This window comes from Vigna angularis, chromosome 10 (assembly GCF_016808095.1).
Source record: "Vigna angularis cultivar LongXiaoDou No.4 chromosome 10, ASM1680809v1, whole genome shotgun sequence".
NCBI lineage: Eukaryota > Viridiplantae > Streptophyta > Magnoliopsida > Fabales > Fabaceae > Vigna > Vigna angularis.
Genome location: NC_068979.1, coordinates 31180267 through 31207612, shown reverse-complemented (window position 1 = coordinate 31207612; position 27346 = coordinate 31180267). Strand labels below are relative to the sequence as shown.

Below are 27346 nucleotides of genomic sequence, written 5' to 3'. Positions count from 1 at the left end.
ACATATAGATAACTTAGTGGAAAGTCCAAATAGCTTGATAAGGTAAATGAATAATATGGTGAAAAGTTCGGATAACCTGATAAGGTTCATAGAGAACTCAAGTAGCTCAGTGAAAAATCCAAATAATTTGTTAAGGTGTATGGAAAACTTAGATAGCTTGGTGGAGATATCATATTGTTTGAGTAACACCTTACTCACTTTTCTAACTTTTAACTTTCGAATGAAGTATTACTCCATGTGCCTTATTAGACTATATTAGTGCCTTATCGAATTATTAAAATATTTTTCCGAAGTGAGAAAACAATATATATGTTTTTGTCGATCTTAATGGAGTGAGAATGTGTCACCCGTAAGAAGAAAACTAATTGTATTAAAGGAGAGAAACAAAAATAAAACATAATTAAAAAGAAAAGTGAAAATAATACGTCCCGCAAACTAGACAAGGGCAAGACCGTCTTTTCACTTCGCTCTCGCTAGCTCGCTCTCAATTCTAGCTCGTTTTCATTTCTAGGGTTTCGCTCAACGCCTCTCGCTTTCTCTCTCTCAATTCTTCACTCGTTTTGTTTCTTGGAATTTCAGATTCTCTGATTTTTCGTATTGGATGATTAAGGTCTCTACAGCGTATTTCGTTGCGGCAATTTAATCAATTAATACAAAAAGGTATTAATTATTCCTGTTAGTTTTTGTTTTTATAACCATTATAGTGAGGTTTCTAGATCCCACGCGCTGTTTTCTTTCTCTTGTTTATTTGCCTTGTGTGTCTCGATTTTTTTGATTGACTTGCGTGCTTTATTTTTAGTATTTGGATAATAAGATTTTGGTATTGTTTTTCTTTTCTGTGTGGTTTTTATATATTATCTTTATCATGCTTTTAAATGCCTATTCCGCTGTCGATCTGGTACCGACTGCTATCAGAGCCAGATTTTGGGGAATATAGGGGATTTTAGTTGTTTTAGGTTTCTGTGCTTGAGTTTACTCTGCTTTTGTTTTAGGCGGAATATAGGGGATTTTGGTTGTTTTAGGCTTCTGTGTTTGAATTTACTCTGTTTTCGCTTCGGCTCTTTAAGAATAAAACTTAATAAAATAGACAAAGAACGATCCAAATAAAAAACTAAGTGTTGGTCGGCAGGATAGGTGTTTACGGTAGTAAGCCCTAAGGAGAGGTAGTGACTCCGTTGGTAAGCCTTTCAAAGGAAAAAAAATGTAGATGACGTAGGCAGAAGTGAAGAAGAACTAAATAACCATATAATCTCAGAAATAGAATCCCCATTAAATAAATGGACACTACCAAAATTAGAAATATTTACTATGTATAAGGCTGAAGTAACTGATTTATTTAAAGAGGAATACGTAATTAAAACGGTAGAAAAGGAAGTAGATATTAAGCAATGTTAGGAATCAATACCCTTAAATATCAAGACAATTAATTACAGAGCATATCAAAGAATATTATATTCATATAGTGATAAAACCCTTATACAAGCAAGGAATTGATACCCCAATACTAAGAGATAATGGACCGAACTGGTTAAACAACCAAATCTTAGCGGTATTTGAAACTAATCTACACAAAAGACCAGTATACATAAATAATTGCCCTAATTATTCAATAGCACTAAAAAGCTTCCATGACAGTAGTTGTAATATACTTTTGGGATGTAAAAATGAAGGATGATACATTTTGGTAAGATGTTTTTAATGTAAATGATTTTCTTGCAATTCTATTTTTGTATTCTCAAATAACCATGTCTAACCCACATTCAAATATATATAAAAAAGAAAATATGCAGATTTTTTTAGTCATATTCAAAATTAAAACAAATATTTATAGTGGTTGAGTTGAAACACATCACAAATAGATCTCCCATTATATCTATGAATCAATATATAATTACAAGCTCTAAGTTAGTTCAAATTTGCCGGATAGAGAAAAATTAAAACTGACCAAAGCTCCCTTTGAGCATAGTGATGGTGTGTGGACCTAGAGGTGGGGGTTAGGGTGAAGGGCTTGTTGGTGGATAAAGTGGTTAGGTTGGTGGGGATTACAGTGGCGGGCTTGGAGGTAATGAGCTTGGTGATGGTGGACCCAAAGGCGGTGGTTATTAGGGTGTCGTGACAGTGGTGGTGGTGGTTATGGAGGCACCCAAAATGCCAACGTGAGAAGTGTGAGATTGAATCTCTATTTATAAGGGTTGTTCTAATGAAGGCTGTGCACAATCTAACTATCTACTTTAGAGAAAGCAGTGAAATGATGCTCTGTTTACAATATACTCATAAACTATCATCATCACTCTTATCATAAAAAAGATAACCATCGCAATACTGCCACCTTCACCATTACTATTGCCACCATTATTGAAGTTTTTGAAGTTTGAGTTGGAGTCCTACATTGTGTAGAAATGAGTAAGTTGAGCAACATGTGTCAGAAAGTCTAACAAATCTGATTGTCTCAAGGTTTTCGATTTGATGTCATGTTTTCTTGTATATTGACTTATGAGTCCTTGATGAGAATGTTCTTGGGCTTTCGAATAGATGCTCGCTAAAACAATAATGGTGGTAACAATGGTAGTAATGTTGGAAAATCAGAGGGGGATAAAATCCGAAAGGTCTTCACCAATCGGTCATGAGTCAACACACAAGAGTGCTTGACACTATCTTCAACCAAAACGATTAAGCAATAGATTTGTAGATCATTTTCATTTATATGTTGCCCAACTTACTCAGTTTTACACAATGTAGGACCTCAATTCACTTGAACTTCAAGAAATTACCTTTCAAGTGAGTCCCTTCAATATTGTAAACTACCTCTTGAGTGGAAGCTCTTGTCCACAAGTACTCAACGATGTTGCTTGGTTGTACCATTGCTCATCTAAACAACACTGTTTGGATTCATTGCCATGATGACATTCAATACAAGGTATCATTTGATGTATAAGTGAGATAGACCCATAAAGCTATTGCTAAGGTTTTTGAATTGAATGTGGTGTCATGTTTTTGTGTGGTAGCTATCCATTGGTGAAAATTGCCTTGGTATTTTCCCCCTTCAATTTTTTGATGTTGGTATACAATGGAGTGAGTGGTGGATTTCAATGTGTAGATGATCTCTTGTATCAAAAGTGATTGATTTTATATTATTAATTTAATATTCAAAATACTCTATTTTCATTGTAGACATAACCTGCATACTAACTCTACCTATTATTGAAATTCTTGGTATTTTTTTTTCAACCTTAAAATAAATAATTCTTAATCCACTTTATCTTGTTTATTTTTTGAGTTCTTTTTTCTTAGTTTCCCATGAAGGTATTTTTAAAATAATTTCAATAAATATTTCCACTTCTATATTTGATTCCTTGAAAGTTGAAACAAGTCTCTCATGCCTAAATTTTTAAAAAATAAAAAGTTAGGAATAAAAAAATATGAACGGTTAGAAAACAATGTTTGGAAAAATATACATTTTGAAAACCAAACAAAGGAACACGGTTTATATTTGAATGATTCCATGTGTTTAGAAGAAGTTTAACCCTTCTCATTTCTTTTCAGCCACGCATTTCATTTTTCATTTTGCTTTTCTGCATTTGCACATCCTTCTATCAATTTGGAAGCATCCCCTATGCTAAAAAAAGTTATTTTTTATTGAGATATTTTTTTCTTATGAAATATTGCTTTTAAATGTGTTAAATAACTACATAAGTAGTTTTTATTTCTTTGATGATATATTACAATGTGTGATACTCTATAAATAGAGTATGTAGTAGGTGGGAATTAATCCCAACCATCAAAGTTGGGCTACACAGTAGCTACACAGTAACATATGCATAATACATTTCAACACTCCCCCTCAAGCTGGAGCATATAGATCATATGCACCAAGCTTGGAACATATAAACTGAATTCTGGGCCCTCTTAAAGACTTAGTCAAAATATCTGCAAGTTGTTCATTAGAACTGACAAATTCTGTAATGAGATCCTTGGACAATAGCTTTTCTCTGATGAAATGACAATCAACTTCTATGTGTTTTGTTCTTTCGTGAAACACTGGATTGGAGGCAATGTGAAGAGCTGCTTGATTGTCACAATACAACTTCATAGTCTTATTTTCACAGAATTTTAATTCCTGAAGGAATTGTTTGATCCACATGAGTTCACAGGTAGCCAAGGCCATAGAACGATATTCTGCTTCTGCACTAGATCGAGCAATAACACTTTGTTTCTTGCTTTTCCAAGATACAAGATTGCCTCCAAGGAGTATACAATATCCTGTGGTAGATCTCCGATCATTTGGACAACCAGCCCAATCTGCATCACAATATCCTTCTACCTCAGAACTTCCCTTATTTTCATATAACACTCCTTGTCCTGGATTCCCTTTTACATATCTAAGGATGCGTATTACAGCATTCCAATGATCAATATGTGGATTTTGCATAAATTGGCTCACAACTCCCACTGGATAGGAAAGGTCAGGTCTTGTTATAGTAAGATATATTAGTTTTCCCACCAACCTTCTGTATCTTTCTGGATCTGAGAAAAGTTCACCATGGTCTCTCATTAACTTTTGATTTGAGTCCATAGGACTATCAATAGGCTTGCAATCTGTAAGACCTGTTTCCTCCAAAATATCAAGGGCATATTTTCTTTGTGAAATGACGACTCCTTCTTTTGATTGTGCCACTTCAATACCAAGGAAGTATTTCAACCGACCTAGGTCTTTGGTTTGGAAGTGGTTGAACAAGTGATCTTTTAATTGAGCAATTCTCGCAACATCATTTCCTGTAATCACAATATCGTCAACATAGACCATAAGATAAACACATTTGTTAGGAGTAGAATGCCCATAAAATACTGAATGATCGGCTTCACATCGTGTCAATCCAAATTGTTGCACAACACGACTAAATTTACCAAACCAAGCTCGAGGTGATTGTTTCAAACCATAAAGTGAACGACGTAATTTACAAACTAAATTAGACTCCCCCTGAGCAGCACGACGAAATCCAGGAGGTTGCTCCATGTATATCTCCTCTTCCAGATCACCATGAAGAAAGGCATTTTTAATGTCCAGTTGATGAAGTGGCCACTGTCGAATGGCAGCCATGGCAAGAAAAAGACGAACACTACTGATTTTGGCTACAGGAGAAAATGTATCACAATAATCGAGACCATAAATCTGAGTATATCCCTTTGCTACTAGACGAGCTTTTAGCCGATCAATTGCACCAGTAGGACCAACTTTAATAGCATAAACCCATCTACATCCCACAGGTTTCTTACCAGGAGGAAGAGATACAAGTTCCCAAGTACCACTATTGTCAAGTGCCTGCATTTCATCAATCATGGCTTGTCGCCATCCAGGGTGATCAAGTGCCTCACGAACATTATTAGGAACTTTGATGTTAGAAAGAGAGGAAACAAAGGAGAAATAGGTAGGAGACAAACGATGGTAACTTAAAAAGTTATAAACAGGATAAGGATTACGAGTTGATCGAATACCTTTCCGAAGAGCAATAGGCCAAGCCTGATCAGATTCAACAGAGGGTGAAGGATCCATGGTCTGGGAATCTGGTGAAGAAGGAGCTGAGTCTCGAGGATCTTCAGGCAAGGGAGGAGGTGGTTGAATAATGTCATCTGCATTTTGAGTGTGATTGGGAACTGGAGAAGTAGGAATGACTAAGGGATCACATGATGGGATAGGAAGCATGTTTTGAACAGATGAACATTCTTGCTTAGAGGACGTGAAGAAGGGTGTATCTTCAAAAAAAGTGACATCAGAAGACATATAGTATCTTTTTGTTGAGGGAGAATAACATTTATATCCTTTTTGAAGACGAGAATATCCTAAAAAGACACAGTTAATAGACTTTGGAGAAAGTTTATCAAGACCAGGAGAGACATTATGAACAAAACAGGTACTCCCAAACACACGTGGAGAGACATGATATAGAGGATCGTGTGGAAAAATTATGGAGTAAGGAATCTTATTATCAAGAGAAGAAGAAGGCATCCTATTTATCAAAACACAGGCAGTGAGGACAGCATCCCCCCAATGATGAATAGGAACATTAGTATTTAACATCAGGGAACATGCAGTTTCAATGAGATGTCTATTCTTTCTTTCAGCTATACCATTTGGTTGTGGAGTATGAGGACATGTTGACCTATGTAAGATTCCTTTAGATGATAAAAAGGATGAGAGTTTACTAGAAAAATATTCTTTGGCATTATCACTCCTGAGAATTTTAATTGTCTTTCCAAATTGGTTCTGAATTTCATTAAAAAATGACATAAATATGTCTAAAAGTTCAGATCTCTCTTTCATTAGATAAACCCAGGTACATCTAGAGAACTCATCAATAAAGGTAACAAAATAGTTAAAACCAAAGGAAGTAACACGACTTGGTCCCCAAATATCAGAGTGAATAGTGGAAAAAGCAGAATTACATCGTGTCTCAGATGTCTTTGGATAGGAAGATCGAACGTGTTTCCCTAACTGACAAGACTCACAATCTAAGACACTAATGTTTTTAAGATTTGGAACCATCATTTTTAATTTAGACAAACTTGGGTGACCTAAACGATCATGCAAAAGTTTAGGAGATAAAGTTGAAAGACAGGAAACAGATGAACTAGGCTTTAGATAATAAAGTCCCCGTGACTCACGTCCTTCCCCAATCAGACGTCCTGTTCCATGTTCCTGTATAACAAAGGAATTTGCAGTAAAAGTTACGGAACAATTTAGTGAACGAGTCAATTGACTTAAAGAGATTAAATTATAAGGACAATGAGGAATGTACAAAACAGAATTTAAATTTAAGGAAGGAGATAATGAAACTTTGCCAATTCCTTGAGATGCTACTTTGGATCCATTGGCAACAGTAATTAAATTAGGAATTTTTTGAGAGGAAATGGAGTAAAATGAAGGAAGGTTACCAGAGAGATGATCTGAAGCACCTGAATCAAGTATCCATGAATTTTGACTTTCTCTAGTTTGAGAAATGCATGCCGTTGACATTAAGGATGATTGATCAAGATTGGTAGATTTTTCAGATTTGTACCTCAAAAATTCTCGATATTCTTCATCGGAAATTTTAGATTCTGGATTATCAGATCTAAACACCTGCACAGTTTTATCAGGAAAACCATGTAAAGAATAACATCTTTCCTGGGTATGGCCAATTTTCTTACAGTATGAGCATTGCACACGCCCACTTCGACCTCCACGACCTCCACGACCTCCTCGAGTACTCCTACCTCTTCCTCTTCCTTGTGGAACTACCATTGCTGCAGTTTCAATAACATCAGTTGAATTCCCTTCTTTCACTAAAGTAGGTACTCGAAGGAGTCGAGTAACCAAATTATCCATTGACGGGATTTGATCTCCTGCTAAAACTTGATCACGGACATGATCAAAATCAGAGTGCAAACTTCTAAGGATTAAGACCATGTAATACTTGTCAAGTCTTTTGTTAATACTTTCTAATGAATCAGCTACGAAGAATGTTTTTAATTCTTCTACTGCAGCTCTAGCCTTTGCTATATGAGAAATCATATCGTGATTGACTTGTTTGAGAGAGGATACTTTTTCGGTTGCATCAAAAAGTCTTTGTATATCATTAGCAAAAATATCTTGAGCTCTTTTCCAAAAAGAGAAACAAGTCTTGTAAGGTCTCATTATATCTAGAACTTCTTGTTCAACCGATTGCCACAACACAGCACATAACTGGAAGTCTAGTTTCTGCCATTGGGGTTTTTCTTCCTCCGAGACCATAGATGCATCTTGTTCAAGGTGATTATGGTGTCCTTGACCAAGAAACCATAATTCCACCGCAGAAGACCATGACAAATAATTTTTCCAATTCAACTTTGCAGATGTAATGATAGGAGTTGCAGAGAAGGAAGAATTAATTCCAGAAGAAGCCATTCCAGATCTGAAAAAAAACTGAAACAGAGACAAATAGCTTTAGGGAGAAAAACCCTAGGTCTTGAACAAAAAACACCAGAACACAAAACGAAGTGCCTAAACACGCTCAGGGAGCTCAGGCGAGACGACTGGTGGAGACGCGGTGTCGCTCTGACACCGGGAGGGTGGCGCGTGAGATGCACGCGCCTGAGAGTCGCCGGAGAAAGGTGGCGCGTGTGGGAGCGTGCGGCGACGAATGAGACGGCGACCACCAGGGTTGGGTCGCGCTTCTCAGGGCGAACCTAACCCTTGACTTCGCCGGAGGAAAGGCGACGGTGGACAGCGGCGGTGGCGGTGGCGACGGCGGCGGTGACGGCGGCGTTGACGGCGGCGATGGTGATGGAGATGACAGAAGCCAGATTTTGTCCCGCTCTTGATACCATGTTAAATAACTACATAAGTAGTTTTTATTTCTTTGATGATATATTACAATGTGTGATACTCTATAAATAGAGTATGTAGTAGGTGGGAATTAATCCCAACCATCAAAGTTGGGCTACACAGTAGCTACACAGTAACATATGCATAATACATTTCAACAAAATGGATATCACTGTATAGCTTTGTTCCTTTTTGGATCAGGTCAAAGTTCCCCTTTTGATCTTGCTCTTGAACGTGTTCATGTTTGTTTTCCATTTTCGAGTGGTGTTTTTGTAAGAACTATGGAATCTTATATGCGAGTTTTGGGTTTTAGCTTTCAGAGGTATTGATTGAGTTCCATTTCATGTGAGGTTATAACACAATTGGGTGTCAGCCTAAGCTTGTGAGGTTTAGGCTTGGATTCTGTAGTTCATGGCATGTATTTATGTTGTCTAGTTGCTGTAACTATGAACATTTTACTTTGTGTTTTTGTTTTTGAGAAAGTTGGGTGGGTGGTTTGTTTAGATCATGCAAATTTGGTGTTGTTGAGTGTATTCCTTTTGGTGGGTATTTTTTCTTTGAAGTTAATAGGTTTATGCTTTTGAAAGAAAAGAGAATCACTGGGTTTGCATTGAGCTGAAAAATTATGTTTATTCCTACTAGTGAGCTGAATTTTTCGTTAATTTTTATTTGCAATGTATTGATTCAGCTTTCACTTCCATATTTTTGTCTCCAAGCATTTTTTATATGTTAATAAAACCTGACAGAAACCTTCAATTCAGTAATTAATATTTTATAAGTTGTGTCTTTATGTTCTTTTAGATATTTACTGCTTTGTTGTAGAACACCGGTTGATTTGAAATTTTATCTTAAAAGAGAAATTCAGTTACTTTATCCAGATAATAAAATTGAAATGTAAGATATTTTAATTACTCTATGCAAACAAAATATTTAGAAAATGAAGAGAATTTAATTACAACTTACAAGTAATTCAAATGTCATGTATTTCAATTTCTTGGAATTTTTGAAATCTCTTATCCAAATGCAAGACAAGGTGACACTGTAAGAAGTGTTAAAATGTACATGCTGTATCAAATAATGGACTAGCAAATGAAAACAACAAAAGTTAATAGAAAAATATTTGACCATATTTGTGTTCACTTTTCAAAATACATTAGCCAATGAAGCTTGCCTTCATTGTCAAAACAACTATTACAATGTTCACTTTACATAATCGTAAGCTGGTTTATGTTAAGTGTGCTAAAGCCTGACGTGCTAGCCTGACTAAATAATACGAAACTTGGTTTTCCACTTCATTACTTATTATAGTTTAAGCACTTTGTTTTAAATATGGCTGCTAAGTACTATTTTGCAGTTAATCTATTTTCCCCTATTTCAGTGTAAAATACTTTTATAATTCTGGCTTTTTGTCAGTTAATCGTTTTGCATTTTGGATTTCCTTTCAAATTCGTTCAAGTTGATTTTTTTATCTTCAAATTCAATCTTTTGTCAATTTTTAAATGGGCATCATGCAGATTCCTATATTTATTTGGTCTAATTGTTCTTTTTCCAAGTTCAGCAGGTTGTGCTAAGGCTTGGGATATCCTTGAAGCTTATTTTGGACTTATATCAGAGAGAAAATGGGTTATATTGGGTCTCACGGTGTTGCAGCTTTGCACAAATATAAATATAGTGGAGTAGATCATTCCTACGTGGCCAAATATGTACTGCAACCCTTTTGGACTCGCTTTGTTAATTTTTTCCCCCTATGGATGCCGTGAGTACTCTTAGCATTTGAGTGAAATTAAGTTATTTCTTTATGTTGACTTCTTTATCTGTTTATATAGAAATATCTCTTTACTTCAAGAAGGATAAATCAGATTATGAACTTCATTTGAGCAGATTGAGTGTTTTTATTAAAGTCATGTAACTTTTCTTATAAATATTTATTATAATAATAGTAATATTGTTTTTTAGGGTTACTGTAGCTGAATAGTGTCATTGTCAGTTCACAAATTTCTGGCTATAACTATATATGCACTCTTATTCATAAGAGTATCATTTACTCTTTAGCAACAAAATAGTTATTTTTACTTTTGTAATTTTAGCTTTTGACTTCTGAATACACTGACTCATACATTTTTGTTTAATTTATCATGATATATCGGCATTCTTCAAATCTTTGCAGTCCAAACATGGTACACCTTTACCTCCTTTCTTATTGTAGTGTCACCTGTTGTTTTTACTGTTGTTATCTTAAGCATTTAAATTGGTGCTAATAAATTTATAAATTTCTTGATTGCAGATAACTCTTATGGGATTTATGTTCTTATTAGTGTCTGCATTGATTGGTTATGTAAGTGGAACTCGAGTCCATAATTCTTCCTACTTCCAAAATTAAAGTCATAGCAGTTATAGGTTCGCAATGCTCCACTTTATTTGTCATTTTGTCAAATGATAGAATTAAATTTGCAATTTTTAAAACCAGTATATTAATCATATTTAAGATTGTTGGTTACTTTCATGCATTATTGATAATTTCTTTTGTACATAAATTTTTATACAGTGGCTGTATTGAAACAGTGAATTCCTAGATACATTGTACATAAATTTATTTATTTATTTATTTTTCAGATATACTCTCCACATTTGGACTCAGCTCCTCCAAGATGGGTTCATTTTGCCCATGGACTACTTCTGTTTTTATACCAGGTAGGATAAAATACTTGTGGTGCGGTACTTGCGAAGTTCTGGGTCCCTGTGACTTTGGTTTCAATCTTTATTTTGGGTAGCCCTGTTTTGCTGCCCTGATGGCAACCAAGCGAGATAAATTTTACTGATGTGGTAATCAGTTGCCTTGAATCGTGATCTCATTTGAAGCGCATGATATTTGGCCTCTACTAGTTTCTCGAATCTTGATTATAATGGTGTTGTTTCACGAGTGTAAATGATTTGAATTACTGAATCTTTTAGATGTACAAATCTAGTGGTTCAATGGTTCTATTGAAGCCTTTTATATTATGATTGTAGGATTTTTAAAAATTTTACCCTTGACTATGAAACATGTTTACATCTGACTTTCTGTTTCATATTGCAGTGAAATTTCCAAAAAAAGTAATCAATATTCGAACTCTTTGTTTTTAATGTTTTCAACATTGCCTTTCTGATTATTTATATCTTACTATCTTTAGTTGTTCCATGAGCAGGCTATGTCACATAGCTAAGCAATAGTCATATGGTTTATCCATGGAAGATCTTTACTACTTGACCAAGTTTCCATTATTTGCAATAGTTATTTTATTGGTTTCTTATATGTTTGTGTGTGTCGGTGCTCCAGACATTTGATGCTGTTGATGGGAAGCAAGCTAGACGAACAAATTCCTCAAGCCCATTAGGAGAGCTCTTTGATCATGGTGATTTTCTTGCTTGTGTTTTTCACTTGATTGTTTTTCATTGTGCTTACCTTATTGTTATTAATGAAGAAATTTTCAACTTTATTTGCAGGGTGTGATGCACTTGCTTGTACGGTATGTCTCTTTAACTTTGGCTATTACTCTTAAGTGATTGGAAGAGATTAAAGACTGTCATATATGATAACTTCTTTTCAGTTTGAATCATTGGCTTTTGGGAGCACAGCCATGTGTGGAAGAGGTACTTTCTGGTGGTGGTTAATATCTGCAATTACATTTTATGGTGCAACTTGGGAGCAGTAAGTTATCATGTTCAATTAATATATGATAGATGATATGTTATATGATAGTATTTTGTTTTGCAATGCCCTGTTTGTATTCATGTATTGTAATGAAATATTTCGTATTCTTAAGCTGGCTTCTTCCCTTGTGTGAAATCACAAATTTTAAAATTTGGCATGATTATATAGTTTAGGTTAAATATGTTTAGTCCTTGAACTTTCATTTGAAATTAAATTGCGTAATTGTCCAAAACTTTGTATCACTTTAATTCCTGTATTTTATTAATGAATTAATGAAGTCTGTGTCAATCAACGCGTTAAACATTTAATGATGTAGCATATGGCGTTGCTCAGTGGATTAAAATTGTATATCCACACTGTTTAAGTGTTGACATGCTTCTCACATTGGCCTTTTGGGTGCTTCCATAACCACTAACACCGTGAGGGTCACCACCATAACCACCACCTTGTAACCCCCACCAGCCTCACCACCTTATCCACTGCCCTCCATCCTAACCTCCACCTCTAGGTCCACCATCACTAAGCTCTGAGGGGCACTATGTCAACAATAAAACAGCCATGTGGACCTACAACTTTAATCCATTGTGCAATGCCATTTGCCACATCTTCAAATGTTTAACATCGTTGTCTGATGTGGACTTTATCCATTCGTTCGAAAAGTATGGGGTTGAAAGTGGTACAAAGTTTTGGACAAGGACAAAATTCAATTTTGCATGAAAGTTCAAGGACTAAGAACATATTTAACCTTATATTTTAACACCATATTTTGCATATGCTGTTAGACAGACTAGGATATTGATTTCTTCTAAATGTTTTTTTGGATGCAGCTATTTCACCAATACACTTATACTGCCCGTTATAAATGGGCCCACAGAGGGTTTGATGATAATATACATCTGTCACTTTTTCACTGGTATCGTGGGTATGGACTTTTGTTGTGTTTACACACACAACTACTAACTTTCATAAGAATCCTGTGTATGTTGTTTTTATTATTATTTATTATTATTTTATTATACAGGTGCTGAGTGGTGGGCTCAGCCATTTGGAAAGTCTTTGCCATTTTTAAGTTGGCTTCCTTATCTTGAGGGTAAGACATTCTTCATTTTATGGTATTTTGGGAGTTGTTATACCTTTTTCCAAGTTTTATACATAACACCTAAAATGCAATTTTTTGTATTTGGGGAGAACTTTTTGTACAGTTGTTTGTCTTTTACATGAAGCAATTTTATATTTACTGCAATATGGCCTCATTTTCAATCAAACATTTAATTCTTCATGTTCACTCATTACCATATGACAAGATGTCCTGGTCAGCACTGATGTTGCTTGTGTTATATGAGCTTGTATTTGGGTAAATAGCCATAAAGAACATATTTTACTGTGTGCATAAATCATCTGCATTCGCTTAACTGGACTCTTTAAATTTGCCAGATTTAGTTACAGCTTTTTAGTTGAAGTCTTGAATTCTCATTAACTTTTTTGGGCATCTTTTTTTGTTAAGTACGGACAATATGCATCTATAATGAGTATAGGGACACTTTGAAGACGAAAAATAAAATGGTTCAAAGATTTTATAGCATGGTCCTAGAATATTAAAAATAATATTTATAATATTTAGTTTATTGTTTTAATTTGTTAAAATGAGATGATGACACTTGTAGGGTCATAATTTAGTTTATTACATGTTTAGGTCATATAAATGCAATTATGCAATCTTTTTCTCTTCTTACCTATGGAAAGTGGGAAAACTATTAATGTTACCTTTCAGTCTTTTAACTATAGATTTTTTGTATTTTAGAGCAGTTTAGCTCTTCCTTCTTATCAGATAAACATGTTGTATTTTTATCCGTGTATCATAAATCAATAGTTCTGAGTAGATCATTCTTTGCTTAGTAAGACTTAATAGTACGTGGGGTGCATCTCTGTTTTTTAGTTTTCATTTCAGTTTATATGTTTTTATTACTATTAAAAAATTATTTACTTTTTTTCACCTTGTTTTCTACTTTCAGGAAATTGCCAAGGAAATGGTGAAAATAACAAAATCTTGTTTCCCCATCTCCTTTGCAAAATTTTAGAAACAAGAAACAAATTGAAATTAAAATGGACTTTCTTTATTAATAACACAAGCATATAAATTGAAACTGACAAAAGAAGCCAGCCAATCACAATCATATCTATTCATTTTTGCGTACTTGTCTAATAAATATGGTGTAATGAAGTTAAGGTTGTTTGGTTCAAATATCAAAGTGGGTTCCATTTGCTTGTACTGTATATTGTAATAAAAATTGTTGGTTTAGATATAGTTGTTTTGGATTAGTAACTTGATTTTTATTTTTCTTATGTGCGTTTCAGGAATCCCAACATTCAAAGCTGTATTGTGTTTGATGATAGCTTTTGGTGTTACCCCGACAGTTACATGCAAGTATGTACAGCTAAAATTATTAATGTTCAACATTTTTAGCATGTGCAATACTCCCTTCTTCTTGGCCCAAAATCTGTTAATTATTTCGAACTCTGATATCTCATATTTTCATTTATGTTGAACTATATATCATTTGGTTGTTATTTTGTAACTAGTTATGCTCAGCATTGATGGAGTGAAACTGAGATCAAGGTAGTTTGAATATAGAAAATAATTTCCTATATTGTATCATTTCAAATGTTTTATAGTTTCCTATAGTTTTCTTTCTACTGTCTAGATACTTTAAGTCAGGTGGCGGTCTTGGGTGGTTGAGTTTCTGGTTTTAAAATGCAATTTTCAAAACAAAAATGTGTTCAGCAAAAAAAGCAGCTGGAATGGTTTTTATCTTGATTAGGAATCTATTTTGCATTCATTTTCAAAAAACAGGGAAAAATATTTGTGAAATTGGTTTAGTTACTGTTGCTATCTTTGATAAGATAGAATTAGGGTTCGAGTCAGCCATAAGAATCACTAAGCACTGATACTATGTAGAAAACTGAAAAGCAGGAAAAGGACAAAAGAGATTAACTGAGTTATATTTTTTCTTAACGACAGTTATAGAAATCTATTTATAAGAGTTGCTCTAGTGACAGCTGTTAAGAACTGCTGTGTTTATAATATACTCAAACTATCATCATCACCGTTATCATTACAACAACCATCACTATGTTGCCACCTTCATTGTTATTGCTACCCATTGGAATTGATGTTTGAGTTGAAGCCCTACATTGTGTAGAAATGGGTAAGTTGAGCAACATATATGTGAGAAAGACTAACTATTCTGATTGCTTTAATGTTTTTAGTTAAAGGTGATGTCATGTTTTCTTGTATATTGACTTATGATTCATTAATGAAGATGTACTCGGATTTTCCTATAGATAGCAGAAAAAGGAATAATAATGGTAACACTGGCAGTAATGTTGGAAAATCCGAGGGGGGTAAACACCAAATAATCGTCACCAATCAGTCATGAGTCAACACACAAGGGAGTTTGACACCACTTTCAACCAAAACCATCAGACAGTGGATTTGTAGGTCATTTTCATTTATATGTTGCTCACCTTACTTATTTTTTACACAACAGAGGGCTCCGGCATACTTGAACTTCAACAATCTCTCTCTCAAGTGTGAACTCCTTCAACATTGTAAACTACCTCGAGTGGAAGCTCTGGTTCAGATGGTGTTTACTTGTACCATTGTTCATCTAAACAACAAACCGTTTGGATTCACTGCCACGATGACATTCAATACAAGGTACCTGAATGTCCTGAAAAAACCTTTGTGGATGATAATATTGGCTGAGGATGAAGAGGTGAGTGATGATGGGGAAATAATCACGATGGAAGAGGTGAACAACGATGGGAAATAACCATGATGGAAGAGGAAGATAATATAAACAAGAATTTTAGGGAAGATGGCGTGTTAATGGATGAATCTTTCAATATGTTCAGCAGGTGGCATGACAGAACACAACCACAAGCTATGAAGCTAAAAGGAAAATTGCAGGGTCAAGAAATTATGACCTAGATAGACAGTAGGGCTAGTCATAGTTTCATATCTAGCAAGGTAATGAAAAGTTGGGGAATCTTGCCTAAGGCAACCGAGCCCCATTATGTAAGATTAGGAGAAGGAAATAGAGAACCTACTCGAGGCTGTAGCATGAATGAGTGTGCAGTTTGGAAATTGGTGTTTGTCTGAATTGGGGGGAGGGGATATGATTCTTGGTGTGGCATGGTTGGTGACTTTAGGGAAGATTGGAACAAATTGGAAAACTTTAACATGCATGGTACAGTATCAAACTACAAGGAGATCCAAGTCCATCCATAGCAATGATATCTTATAAAATGCTCTAAAGAAATAGGCTAAAGAGGAAGTTGACGTAATGTCCAAGCTCTAGTTTATGAAGAGGAAGTTGTCAGCAACCCAAATAAAAAATGTTTTACACAAATATGCAATATTATTTCAAGAAATTAAAGGACTCCCTCTGCCAAGAGATGTAGATCAAATTATTATCAAATCAGGGACAAATCTGTTTAATGTAAGACCATACTAATACCCCCATATGTTAAAAAATGACGGAGTATGTAGTGGCCTATCATGTAAAATAGGGAAGTAAATACCAAGCTTGACTCCCATAGACAACATGGTTATTGTAGCCATTACTCTTTCTTTTAGAGGATAGACTTTAAGCGTAACTCAACAATATAAAATTGACTTTGCACCCTCTTGTATCTATAATTTGGTCATATCTCTAATCAAGGTCCGAAAATGGCTCGGTAATGGCATGATAGGATCAATGAATCTTGATAGGATAGACTCTAATGCTAATTTAGAAAGTGAATTCAACTTTACAAACTTGGCTTGTAAGGTGAGATTTGCATCCATTTATATAGACTATAATTTGACAATATCTTTAATCAATGTGATATCTCTAACATATTTCTACAAACATATGAGATCAATGTCAATTTTATAGTGGGTCTTTGTGAATCGAAAACTTTTTATGTATTGTTGGTAGTACTGGACAAATTAAGTAAATATGGAGAGTTAGAAGGTCTATAGCTGGGATTTTTCTTAAGGGAGTCATTAGATGGGGACAATTTCCATTTAAGCAATAGAGATTCTATTTTTTTGAGTCTATTTTGGAAATAAATTTTAGATTACAGGGAACTACATTGAATGTGAGTACAACTTGCCACTCATAGTCAGATGGGCAAACCAAGGTACTCTATAGAATACTGGTTACCTTATCTTAGGTGCTTTTGTTTTGAACAGCCATTTGGCAGAGTTTATACCTTGGGCTGAATATTGGCATAATAGTTTCCTAGTAGCTGCATACTGCACCCCATTTGAAGTGGTTTTTGGAAGATCAACACCTATTTGGGCTAAATTTAGCATGGGAGAAACATTAGTGGAAGTGGTTGCACAAGATCTTGTGAATAGAGATGAGGCTTTAAAGCAACTTAAATACCTTTACAGAAATAGGGCCAAGTGCTTTGTACCACTATATTTCCCCATATTAATCTATTAACCTAGTATTTAGAGTCTATTCATTTTTTACTTCCTTAAACCCTATAATCTCAAGATATGTTTAGTCTTGTTATTAGTAGGATATTAAATGCAATACTGAAAGTTGTTGGTAGGATATTAAATGTATTACTAGAATCTGTTAGAAGTTGTTAGCACATTCTAGAAATTTCTTGTAATTATTACTTTAGGGTTTGAGTTCTCTATATATAGAAGTTGTTCTACTGTTTCAAATTAATTAACTGAATAAGAGTCTTCTTTCTTTCAAATCAATCCTTTCTAGTACTATGACATTCTTCTTTCGTGTTATGATCATTTGGTGTTATTTTAGAGTATGCAGAATTCAGTACCTTAAATCACATCTAGAATCTGATAATAATTAGCCTACAAATATCTGCGTATATGATATTAGGTTAAAGTTTTACACCAATTTAATTACAGAATGATCCTGGTATTTCTGTAGGCTGTTTTACTTAGCTTATTTGGTGGTCAACATTATTTTTTTGTTACATGCAGTGTTACTAATGTCTATAAGGTTGTGAAGGCAAGGAATGGAAGCATGCCACTTGCACTGGCAATGGTAATATATTTTTTCCATATGATGATGTTCTTCTAAGATCTGGATGCTTTATTAATGTGTTTGTTCTTGGGCAGCTTTACCCGTTTGTTGTACTTGTGGGAGGAGTTCTTATGTGGTATAAACTCAACTCAAGATGCATCAAATTTTTACCCAGTTTGTTTGAACATATGCACATTATTCCATTATTCTTTACTTCTTATAAACACTTGGCTGATTTTTGATGCAGGGATTATTTGTCACCATCAGACATCATGGGGAGATATCCACATTTAGTTGTTATTGGGACAGGACTTACTTTTGGATACCTTGTGGTATGGCAGTTGTATTTAAATTTGAAAAATGGTTGGCTTTTCTTGTTATTTTCAATTTTTATAGCAGCATTCAGACTTTTTTATGCCTCGTTTGGAAGATTATTATAATATATTCTTCCAAATAGACTGAATCCACTGCAAATAAATTTGCATCGGTAGGGACCTACCACATTTGGAAGATCATTATAATAATTCCAGTATATATTATAATAGAGAGAACTCGGTCTGTTATTCTTTCATTGTCATATAACAGCCAGCAAAGTCCTTTTTCAAAGACCATGTGTTATTTTGGTCATCCTAAACTTCTTAAGCGGAGGTATAAAACATATAATTTTGTCTTATCTCGGGACTATGGAATGCCACATCCACTAGTGAATTTTCATTATCCCAAACCTAAAAGTTAGGTTCATTTGACCCCGATTCTCCACCATTGATGTGGTCTAATCCTGACCTTCCTTTTAGAATCCTCAGAATGTATTGACTCCACTGCAAATAGTTTCGACCATCAAACCGGTAGGAACCCACCATAGGAGTTAATTTCACCTCAACCATTGAGGAAAAAAAACACTTTTTGTCTCACCAGTCTTCAAGGCTGGCAGCAGCTGGAGGTGGTATCAGTGGAAATAACGGGAGGGATAAAAGAAATATTTTATTAGTTACAATCATAATAATTACATTCTTAGCTCCTATAACAATCACATTCTCTTAAAAAAGGAAACAAAATGTGCTGAAGATGAATGTGTAGATTCTAGGGATATGTTTCCTAATTACTAAAGAGATATTAAGATATTTTTATCCCAATCCCTGTTTACATCACAAATCATGAATTTGAAAGATATATTCCTAGTAAGCACAAATTCATCTTCTTGCAGTCTGTTCTAGAACCTTTTATATATATTGCTGCTAGCTTCCTTATACATACAACTCCATGTATTATTGATTTTTATGAGGGAAGCTTAATTTTGCAGGGAAGGATGATTTTGGCTCATTTATGTGACGAACCTAAGGGTTTAAAAACTGGCATGTGCATGGTATGTTTTGTGTAAATGTTACATAATGAATTACTTTATTAAGACACTTGATTTATCCGTTGTCCTCATTATAAAACTATTGAAACACAATGATGTCGCGAGCCAAAAGTTACCCACTCTTTCAGTAGACTTCTCTTTCATACATGTTTTACTATAACTATAAAACTCAGATTGTACGAGTCTCAATCCCTTAAGATTCTCGATATCCTTTAGGTTATGAGTATTATTGTTCCAATAGTGTCTGGATTACTGAGAAACTGTTGCATCGAATGATTAACATTAGCCTATATATGCAGCCTCCTTTATGGACACAAAACACCATTTCAGCAACCCCTCTGTACACTTTTTCAGCATTCAATTTATATTTTTTCTCTTTGAAGAAAAACCGTGGTATTTCAATCTGTCATGTAAACAAGAGCATGATGGCTAGGGATGGATGTTCGGAGTTTTTATTCAAATACACTCTTTTTCTTCAATGGTAGTATGTAAATGGTATACTTTTCAAATTAGCGGGATTTGTTGATGATCATCTTGACCGTCTTAAAGGAGGGGAACTAGTCATTGCTTGCCTCCAAAACCATTTTCTAATATTTGTAATGATATTTTTCTTGTGGCACTAGAGTAATTTTAGTTTCTACACATCAAATATTGATTCATAACAATGCCCTCTTATTCAATGAAAATCTTTATTTTTCAAGTTTCAAATTTGTTATTCAGTCATCAATATTGATCCATTAACAACCAATTGAGCTGAAGCTCGATGGCTGTAGGGCTTTTGTAAAACCAATCTGTTGAAAACTGGAAAACTTCAACGCCAAACATGTCAGTGATATTTTCTTTGAAGCGTTTAAGAATAAAATTCCAGTAAAAATCCTTTCATAGATAAAAGTTTAAGTCACGCATTTTTGGGGGAAAATTTCTGGATTGAATTTCTATATAATAAATTTTTAGATTATCGATTATGTATTTAGTGGTATAACATTATATTATTGTGTAGAGATTAATCTTGATGATCATTGTCCATCATTGGTGGAATTACAAAAAACATGCCAGAAAACATTTAGATGATTCCATTTCAGTGATTGATTATTATTGTTTGTATTACACTGTTGAAATGTAATGTTTTTAGATATAGACTCTATAGGAGCCTACTATTTACTGTTTATGGTTGATTACTGTTTTTCATTATTGTATAAGTATGTGTTTAGTGTGAAGATAATAAAAACATATAAAGAGTTTCTTTCTCTAAATTCTCCAAAATGGTATCAAGAGCCAACCACCAGGGCTCTCTTCTGTAGACGCCGTCAACCACCAGCCGCCGTCGCCGCCATCGCCGCCGTCGCCGCCGTCGCCGCCGCCGCCGGTACCTCATTTTCTCAGAAAAAAATAGGGGTTTTGTGCGCCTCCGTGAGCGCGACCCAACCCTGGTGGTAGCCGCCCCTGCATCTCCCTCACGCGCCGCCGCAACCCGCCAAATCTCGCGCGCGTACTGTTCACGCGCCGCCCTACGCTGGTCGGAATTTCACCGCGCATCTAGGGTTCCGCTCGCCTCACTCTCCTGAGCCTAAAACGGACCTTACTTCACTGTTTTAGGGGGTGTAATTGATACCTAGGGTTTTCTCTCTCCCAATCCCAATAGTTGAATATCTATCCAAGCATGGTTCATTTTCCAGATCTGTAATGGCATCTACTACTGGAATTAATTCCTCTCTATCTGCAACTCCTATCATTACATCTGCAAAACTCAATTGGAAAAATTATTTATCTTGGTCTTCTGCAGTGGAATTATGGTTTCTTGGTCAAGGACACCATGATCATCTTGAACAAGATATCTCTATGGTTCCAGATGAAGAAAAATCTCAATGGCAAAAATTGGATTTTCAGTTATGCGCAATTTTGTGGCAGTCAGTGGAGCAAGATGTTCTAGATATCTTGAGACCCTATAAGACATGTTCATCATTCTGGAAAAGGGCAGAAGATATTTTTGCTAATGATGTACAACGTCTTTTTGATGCAACCCAAAAAGTAGCTTCTCTATAACAAGTCAACCATGACATGGTTTCTCATATAGCAAAGGCTCGGGCGCTGTAGAAGAATTAAAGAACTTTTTTGTAGCTGATTCATTAGAAGGGATCAATAAAAAGCTTGACAAGTTTTACATGGTCCTAATTCTGAGAAGCTTACACTCCGATTATGATCATGTACGTGATCAAGTTTTAGCTGGTGATCAAATCCCTTCAATGGATGGTTTGGTTACTCGACTTCTTCGAGTACCTCCATTGGTGAAAGATGAGAACTCAATCGATGTTATTGGAACATCAGCTATGATAATGCCACAAGGAAGAGGAGTGCCACAAGGAAGAGGAGGAGGCAGAAGCAACCGAGGACATGGTGGTCGTAGCATACGTCCTCCTCCTCAATGCACATACTGTAAGAAACTAGGCCATACTCGAGACAAATGTTATCTTCTAAATCTGATGATCTAGAATCCAGAATTTCAAATGAAGAATATGAAGAATTTTTACGTTACAAGTCTGGAAAACCTTCTAATCCTGGCCAATCCTCTGTCATGACTAGTGTGCCTACAGCCAGCCTATCTCAATCTGTGGAAGGTCATAATCCATGGATTCTGGATTCAAGTGCCTCAGACCATATCTCTGGTAACATTCCTTCATTTTCTTCATTGTCTTCTCCAAGAATTCCTCATCTCATTACCGTTGCCAATGGATCGAAAGTGAAATCTCAGGGAATTGGAACAGTTTCCTTATCTCCTTCACTAAGTTTAAATTCTGTATTATATGTTCCCAATTGTCCATACAATTTAATCTCTTTGAGTCAGTTGACTCGTACCTTAAATTGTTCCATAACCTTTACGGCCAATTCTTTTGTTATACAGGAACATGGGACAGGTCGTCTGATTGGAGAAGGACATGAGTCTCAAGGACTTTATTTCTTAAAACCTCATTCCTCTGTTTCCTGCTTTACAACTTCATCCCCCAAACTTTTGCATGATCGTCTAGGCCATCCAAGTTTGTTCAAGTTGAAGATGATGGTTCCAAGTCTCAAAAACATCCAAGTCTTAGATTGTGAATCTTGTCAATTAGGAAAACATGTTAGATCTTCCTATCCTAAAAGATCTGAGACACAGTGTGATTTTCCTTTTTCAATAATTCATTCAGATATTTGGGGACCAAGTCGTGTTACTTCATTTGGTTTTAATTATTTTGTAACTTTTATTGATGAATTCTCTCGATGTACATGGGTTTATTTAATGAAAGAGAGATCTGAACTTTTGTCCATATTCAAGTCTTTTTTTATTGAAATTGAGAACCAATTTGGGAAGACAATTAAAATTCTTCGAAGTGATAATGCTAAGGAATACTTCTCTCTAGCATTTTCTTCATTCTTATCTTCCAAAGGAATTTTACACCAGTCAACCTGTCGTCACACTCCACAACAAAATGGCATTGCAGAAAGAAAGAATAGACATCTCATTGAAACTGCACGTTCCTTAATGTTGAATACTAATGTTCCTGTACATCATTGGGGTGATGCAGTCCTCACTGCCTGTTTTCTTATCAATAGGATGCCTTCTTCCTCTCTTAATAATAAAATTCCTCACTCTGTCATTTTTCCCAACGACACCTTATACCATGTTTCCCCACGTGTATTTGGGTGTATGTGTTTTGTTCATAATGTTTCTCCAGGTCTTGATAAGCTCTCAGCAAAAGCTATCAAGTGTGTTTTCTTAGGATACTCTCGTCTTCAGAAAGGGTATAAATGTTATTCTCCCTCGACCAAGAGATATTATATGTCAGCTGATGTCACATTCTTTGAGGATACACCTTTTTTCCCTTCCTCCATTGAGGATCGTTCCTCTGTTCAACAAATGTTTCCTTTACCAACATGTGATCCTCTAATTATTCCTGATTCTGTACATCAAAATCAAAATCCAAATAACATTGTTCCTCCACCTCTTATCACATATCAGCGTCGAACCCAATCTCGAACTCCTGACACTGAAGATCCTCGAGACTCAGATCCTTCTGCATCAGATCCTCAGACCATGGATCCTTCATCATCTTCACCTTCTACTGATTCAGATGATAACTGGCCCATTGCCCTCCGGAAAGGTATTCGTTCTACTCGCAATCCATATCCTATTTATAATTTTGTGAGTTATCATAACTTGTCTCCTACATACTTCTCCTTTGTTTCCTCATTATCATCGACTAAGGTTCCTAATAATATTCATGAGGCACTTGTTCATTCTGGATGGCGACAAGCCATGGTTGATGAGATGAAGGCACTTGAACACAATGGCACTTGGGATCTTGTCCCTCTTCCTCCTGATAAGAAGCCTGTTGGTTGTAGATGGATTTATACTGTTAAAGTTGGTCCTACTGGTAAAACTGATCGCCTTAAAGCTCGACTGGTAGCTAAGGGCTATACTCAAGTTTATGGCCAAGACTATTGTGATACTTTTTCTCCTGTGGCTGAAACCAGTACCGTTCGTATTTTGCTTGCTATGGCTGCCATTCGTCATTGGCCTCTTTATCAGTTAGACATTAAAAATGCCTTCCTTCATGGTGATCTGGAAGAGGAGATATACATGGAGAAACCTCTTGGATTTGTTGCTCAGGGGGAGTCTGGATTAGTTTGTAAGTTGCGTCGTTCCCTTTATGGCTTAAAGCAATCACCTCGAGCTTGGTTTGGTAAATTTAGTCAGGTGGTGCAAAAATTTGGATTGAAACGTTGTGAGGCAGATCATTCAGTGTTTTATGGTCACTATTCTCCTGACAAATGTGTTTATCTCATGGTGTATGTTGATGATATTGTTATTACAGGGAATGACATCACTAGAATTAATCAGTTAAAGAATCATCTGATCAATCACTTTCAAACTAAAGATCTGGGTCGTCTAAAATATTTTCTTGGTATTGAAGTGGCACAGTCAAAAGAAGGTGTCATCATTTCACAAAGGAAATATGCTCTTGACATTTTAGAGGAAACAGGTCTGACAAATTGCAAGCCCATTGACACTCCCATGGACCCAAATCAAAAGTTAATGACAGATCAGGGTGAACCTTTCTCAGACCCAGAGAGATATAGAAGACTAGTTGGAAAACTCATTTATCTTACCATAACAAGACCTGATCTTTCTTATCCAGTTGGAGTTGTGAGTCAATTTATGCAAAATCCACATGTTGATCATTGGAATGCAGTACTTCGCATTCTCAGATACATAAAAGGAAGCCTAGGACAGGGACTGTTGTATGAGAACAAGGGAAACACTCGGATCGAAGGATATTGTGATGCAGATTGGGCTGGTAGTCCAATTGATCGAAGATCTACTACAGGATATTGTGTTTTACTTGGTGGGAACCTTGTATCTTGGAAAAGTAAGAAACAGAACGTTGTTGCTCGATCTAGTGCTAAAGCTGAATACCGATCTATGGCTCTAACTACATGCGAACTTGTGTGGATTAGACAACTTCTTCAAGAATTGAAGTTTTGTGAAAATGAGCAAATGAAACTGTACTGTGACAATCAAGCAGCTCTACACATTTCCTCCAATCCTGTGTTTCATGAGAGGACGAAACACATAGAAATTGACTGTCATTTTATTAGAGAGAAATTGTTGTCAAAGGAACTGGTTACTGAATTTGTCAATTCTAATGAACAACTCGGAGACATGTTGACCAAATCTCTAAGGGGGCCTAGAATTCAATTCATATGTTCCAAGCTTGGGGCATATAACTTATATGCTCCAGTTTGAGGGGGAGTGATGAAATGTAATATGTTTTTAGATATAGACTCTATAGGAGCCTACTATTTACTGTTTATGGTTGATTACTGTTTTTCATTATTGTATAAGTATGTGTTTAGTGTGAAGATAATAAAAACATATAAAGAGTTTCTTTCTCTAAAATTCCAGTAAAAATCCTTTCATAGATAAAAGTTTAAGTCACGCATTTTTGGGGGAAAATTTCTGGATTGAATTTCTATATAATAAATTTTTAGATTATCGATTATGTATTTAGTGGTATAACATTATATTATTGTGTAGAGATTAATCTTGATGATCATTGTCCATCATTGGTGGAATTACAAAAAACATGCCAGAAAACATTTAGATGATTCCATTTCAGTGATTGATTATTATTGTTTGTATTACACTAAGATAATTGATTTAGGTATTATTTATCTTGTTCAGTCCCTCGTGTATCTCCCATTGGCCATTGCTAATGTCCTTGCATCAAGGCTGAATGACGGGTATGTACTGTGATTTTTCATTCTGAATTTCATTAGTTGATTCTTTTCATGTTCGTTTGCTTCTTATCCTAAAACTCGTTTATATATGTGTGTGTGTGTATCTTTGCAGGGTTCCTTTATTAGATGAGAGACTAGTTCTTCTTGGTTACTGTGCATTTTCAGGTATAAATGCCTTCTCATTTTTCTTAGTAGTTAGGAAAGTGAATTTGTAGTTATATATTGACACTTCTGATTTTTATTAGGAGTTAGGAAAGTGAATTATTAGTCATATATTGACACCTAAATAGTAGTTCCTACAATTCACAAGAAACTCGTTATTTCTCTCTATCTTTTGTCATGTCATATATCTATCTTTGCATTTCTCTCTGTTTCTCTTTCTAGGTGTAGATTAGCTTGTGAGTGTTCAATAATTACTTTCTAAAGCAAAAATATTCTTTAAAAAGAGAAAGAAAAAAGTACAATAGAAAAAAGGAAACAGAAAGGCGCCATAACCTGAACTTAGACGAGCACCATAAATTGGCTAAGTAGACTTTATAATAACATAACTACTTTGGTTGTCTTTGAACATATTTATTTATTTTCCACAATATTAATGGTAAAAATAATTTCACCATCTCCAAAATCCTCAGATATTCCAATGCAAAAATACTTTTTGAAATTATCAAAAAAGAGTTGACACCACAAATATGTAGCACACACCAATGTTTGGCTATCAATCTTTTTGTATCAGATGTTTATTTATGATTATGGTTTGTATTGTTGTGCTTGTAACATAAAGAAGCTCATCTTACTAAGAAATTACTATCAAGTATTAACAAACTATTTCGATCATGAGAAATTGATACATCAGCATTGCTGTGCTGTACTGAGTTAAATTTTGTTTGGCCTAACATTTGAGGTGGAGTAAATTTCTTTATACTTTATCCCTATGACTCTGTTTGTTTTACTTAAGGATTCTTCTGTTTCTATGAACACAGTGGCACTTTACTTGCATTTTGCCACATCAGTCATTCATGAAATTACCAATGCCCTGGGAATATATTGTTTCAGGTAAAATTACCATATACATGTAGAATTTGGCATTTGTTACTCCCTTTAAATAATTTCCAGTATGAAGTCTAATTTATTGTTTGTTCATATGAAAAAAGATTGTTTTGTATGCTATTTACATCGATCGATCCTTGCTGTTGTCAATACAGCAATTTTTCTCAAGAACAATGGCCTCTGATACTAACTCTTACTTTTGTACACTTGCAGGATAACTAGGAAGGAAGCTTGAATCTACTACCCAGAATTTCCTTTCGGTATGCCTTTACTAGTGATTTTGAATTTTAAATTGTCAATTTCAATCTATAAAGTAATAGTTTTCTTTTCGATTTATCTTGCTGAGTCGTTATAATTTTTTTGTTCTTTTCAGCTTGCAAGTCAAGCCAAATTCTGGCCAGGCTTTGGTCAGTACTAATTTTGCTTTATTTGACAAATTTGAACTAACTTGGAGCTTGTAATTATATGCTGATTCACAGATAGACTAGGAGATCTATTTGTTGAGTGTTTGAATTCAACCACTATAAATATTTATTTTAATTTTGAATATGACAAAAAAATCTGCATATTATCCTTTGATA

At 35.1% G+C, this 27346-nt stretch overlaps 1 protein-coding gene across 5 annotated transcripts; it reads left to right on the top strand.

Annotated features, from left to right (window-relative positions):
- Positions 1-432: 432 nt before the first annotated feature.
- Positions 433-27346, top strand: LOC108335112 (choline/ethanolaminephosphotransferase 1). Of its 5 annotated transcripts, none has more exons than XM_052869095.1 (21): positions 433-660; positions 2740-2917; positions 9903-10097; positions 10509-10518; positions 10626-10676; positions 10955-11032; positions 11658-11733; positions 11825-11847; positions 11929-12029; positions 12860-12954; positions 13054-13122; positions 14388-14457; positions 18040-18103; positions 18178-18218; positions 18330-18414; positions 19383-19445; positions 25663-25721; positions 25831-25883; positions 26699-26771; positions 26979-27025; positions 27139-27346. In XM_052869095.1, the coding sequence occupies exons 3-20, from the start codon at positions 9961-9963 to the stop codon at positions 26998-27000; spliced, it is 1170 nt and encodes a 389-aa protein (XP_052725055.1). In that variant the 5' UTR covers positions 433-660; positions 2740-2917; positions 9903-9960; the 3' UTR covers positions 27001-27025; positions 27139-27346. The 5 variants fall into 5 exon arrangements, with proteins under 5 accessions (XP_052725055.1, XP_052725054.1, XP_017426541.1 ...); XM_052869094.1 differs by having other exon boundaries at positions 9900-10097; XM_017571052.2 differs by lacking the exon at positions 2740-2917.

Coding starts and splice junctions, on each gene's coding strand:
- LOC108335112 (XM_017571052.2), top strand. CDS start 9,961: ATGGGTTATATTGGGTCTCACGGTGTTGCAGCTTTGCACAAATATAAA. Junction 11,848..11,928: donor GTGATGCACTTGCTTGTACG/GTATGTCTCTTT, acceptor ACTTCTTTTCAG/TTTGAATCATTGGCTTTTGG. Junction 26,772..26,978: donor CTGGGAATATATTGTTTCAG/GTAAAATTACCA, acceptor GTACACTTGCAG/GATAACTAGGAAGGAAGCTT.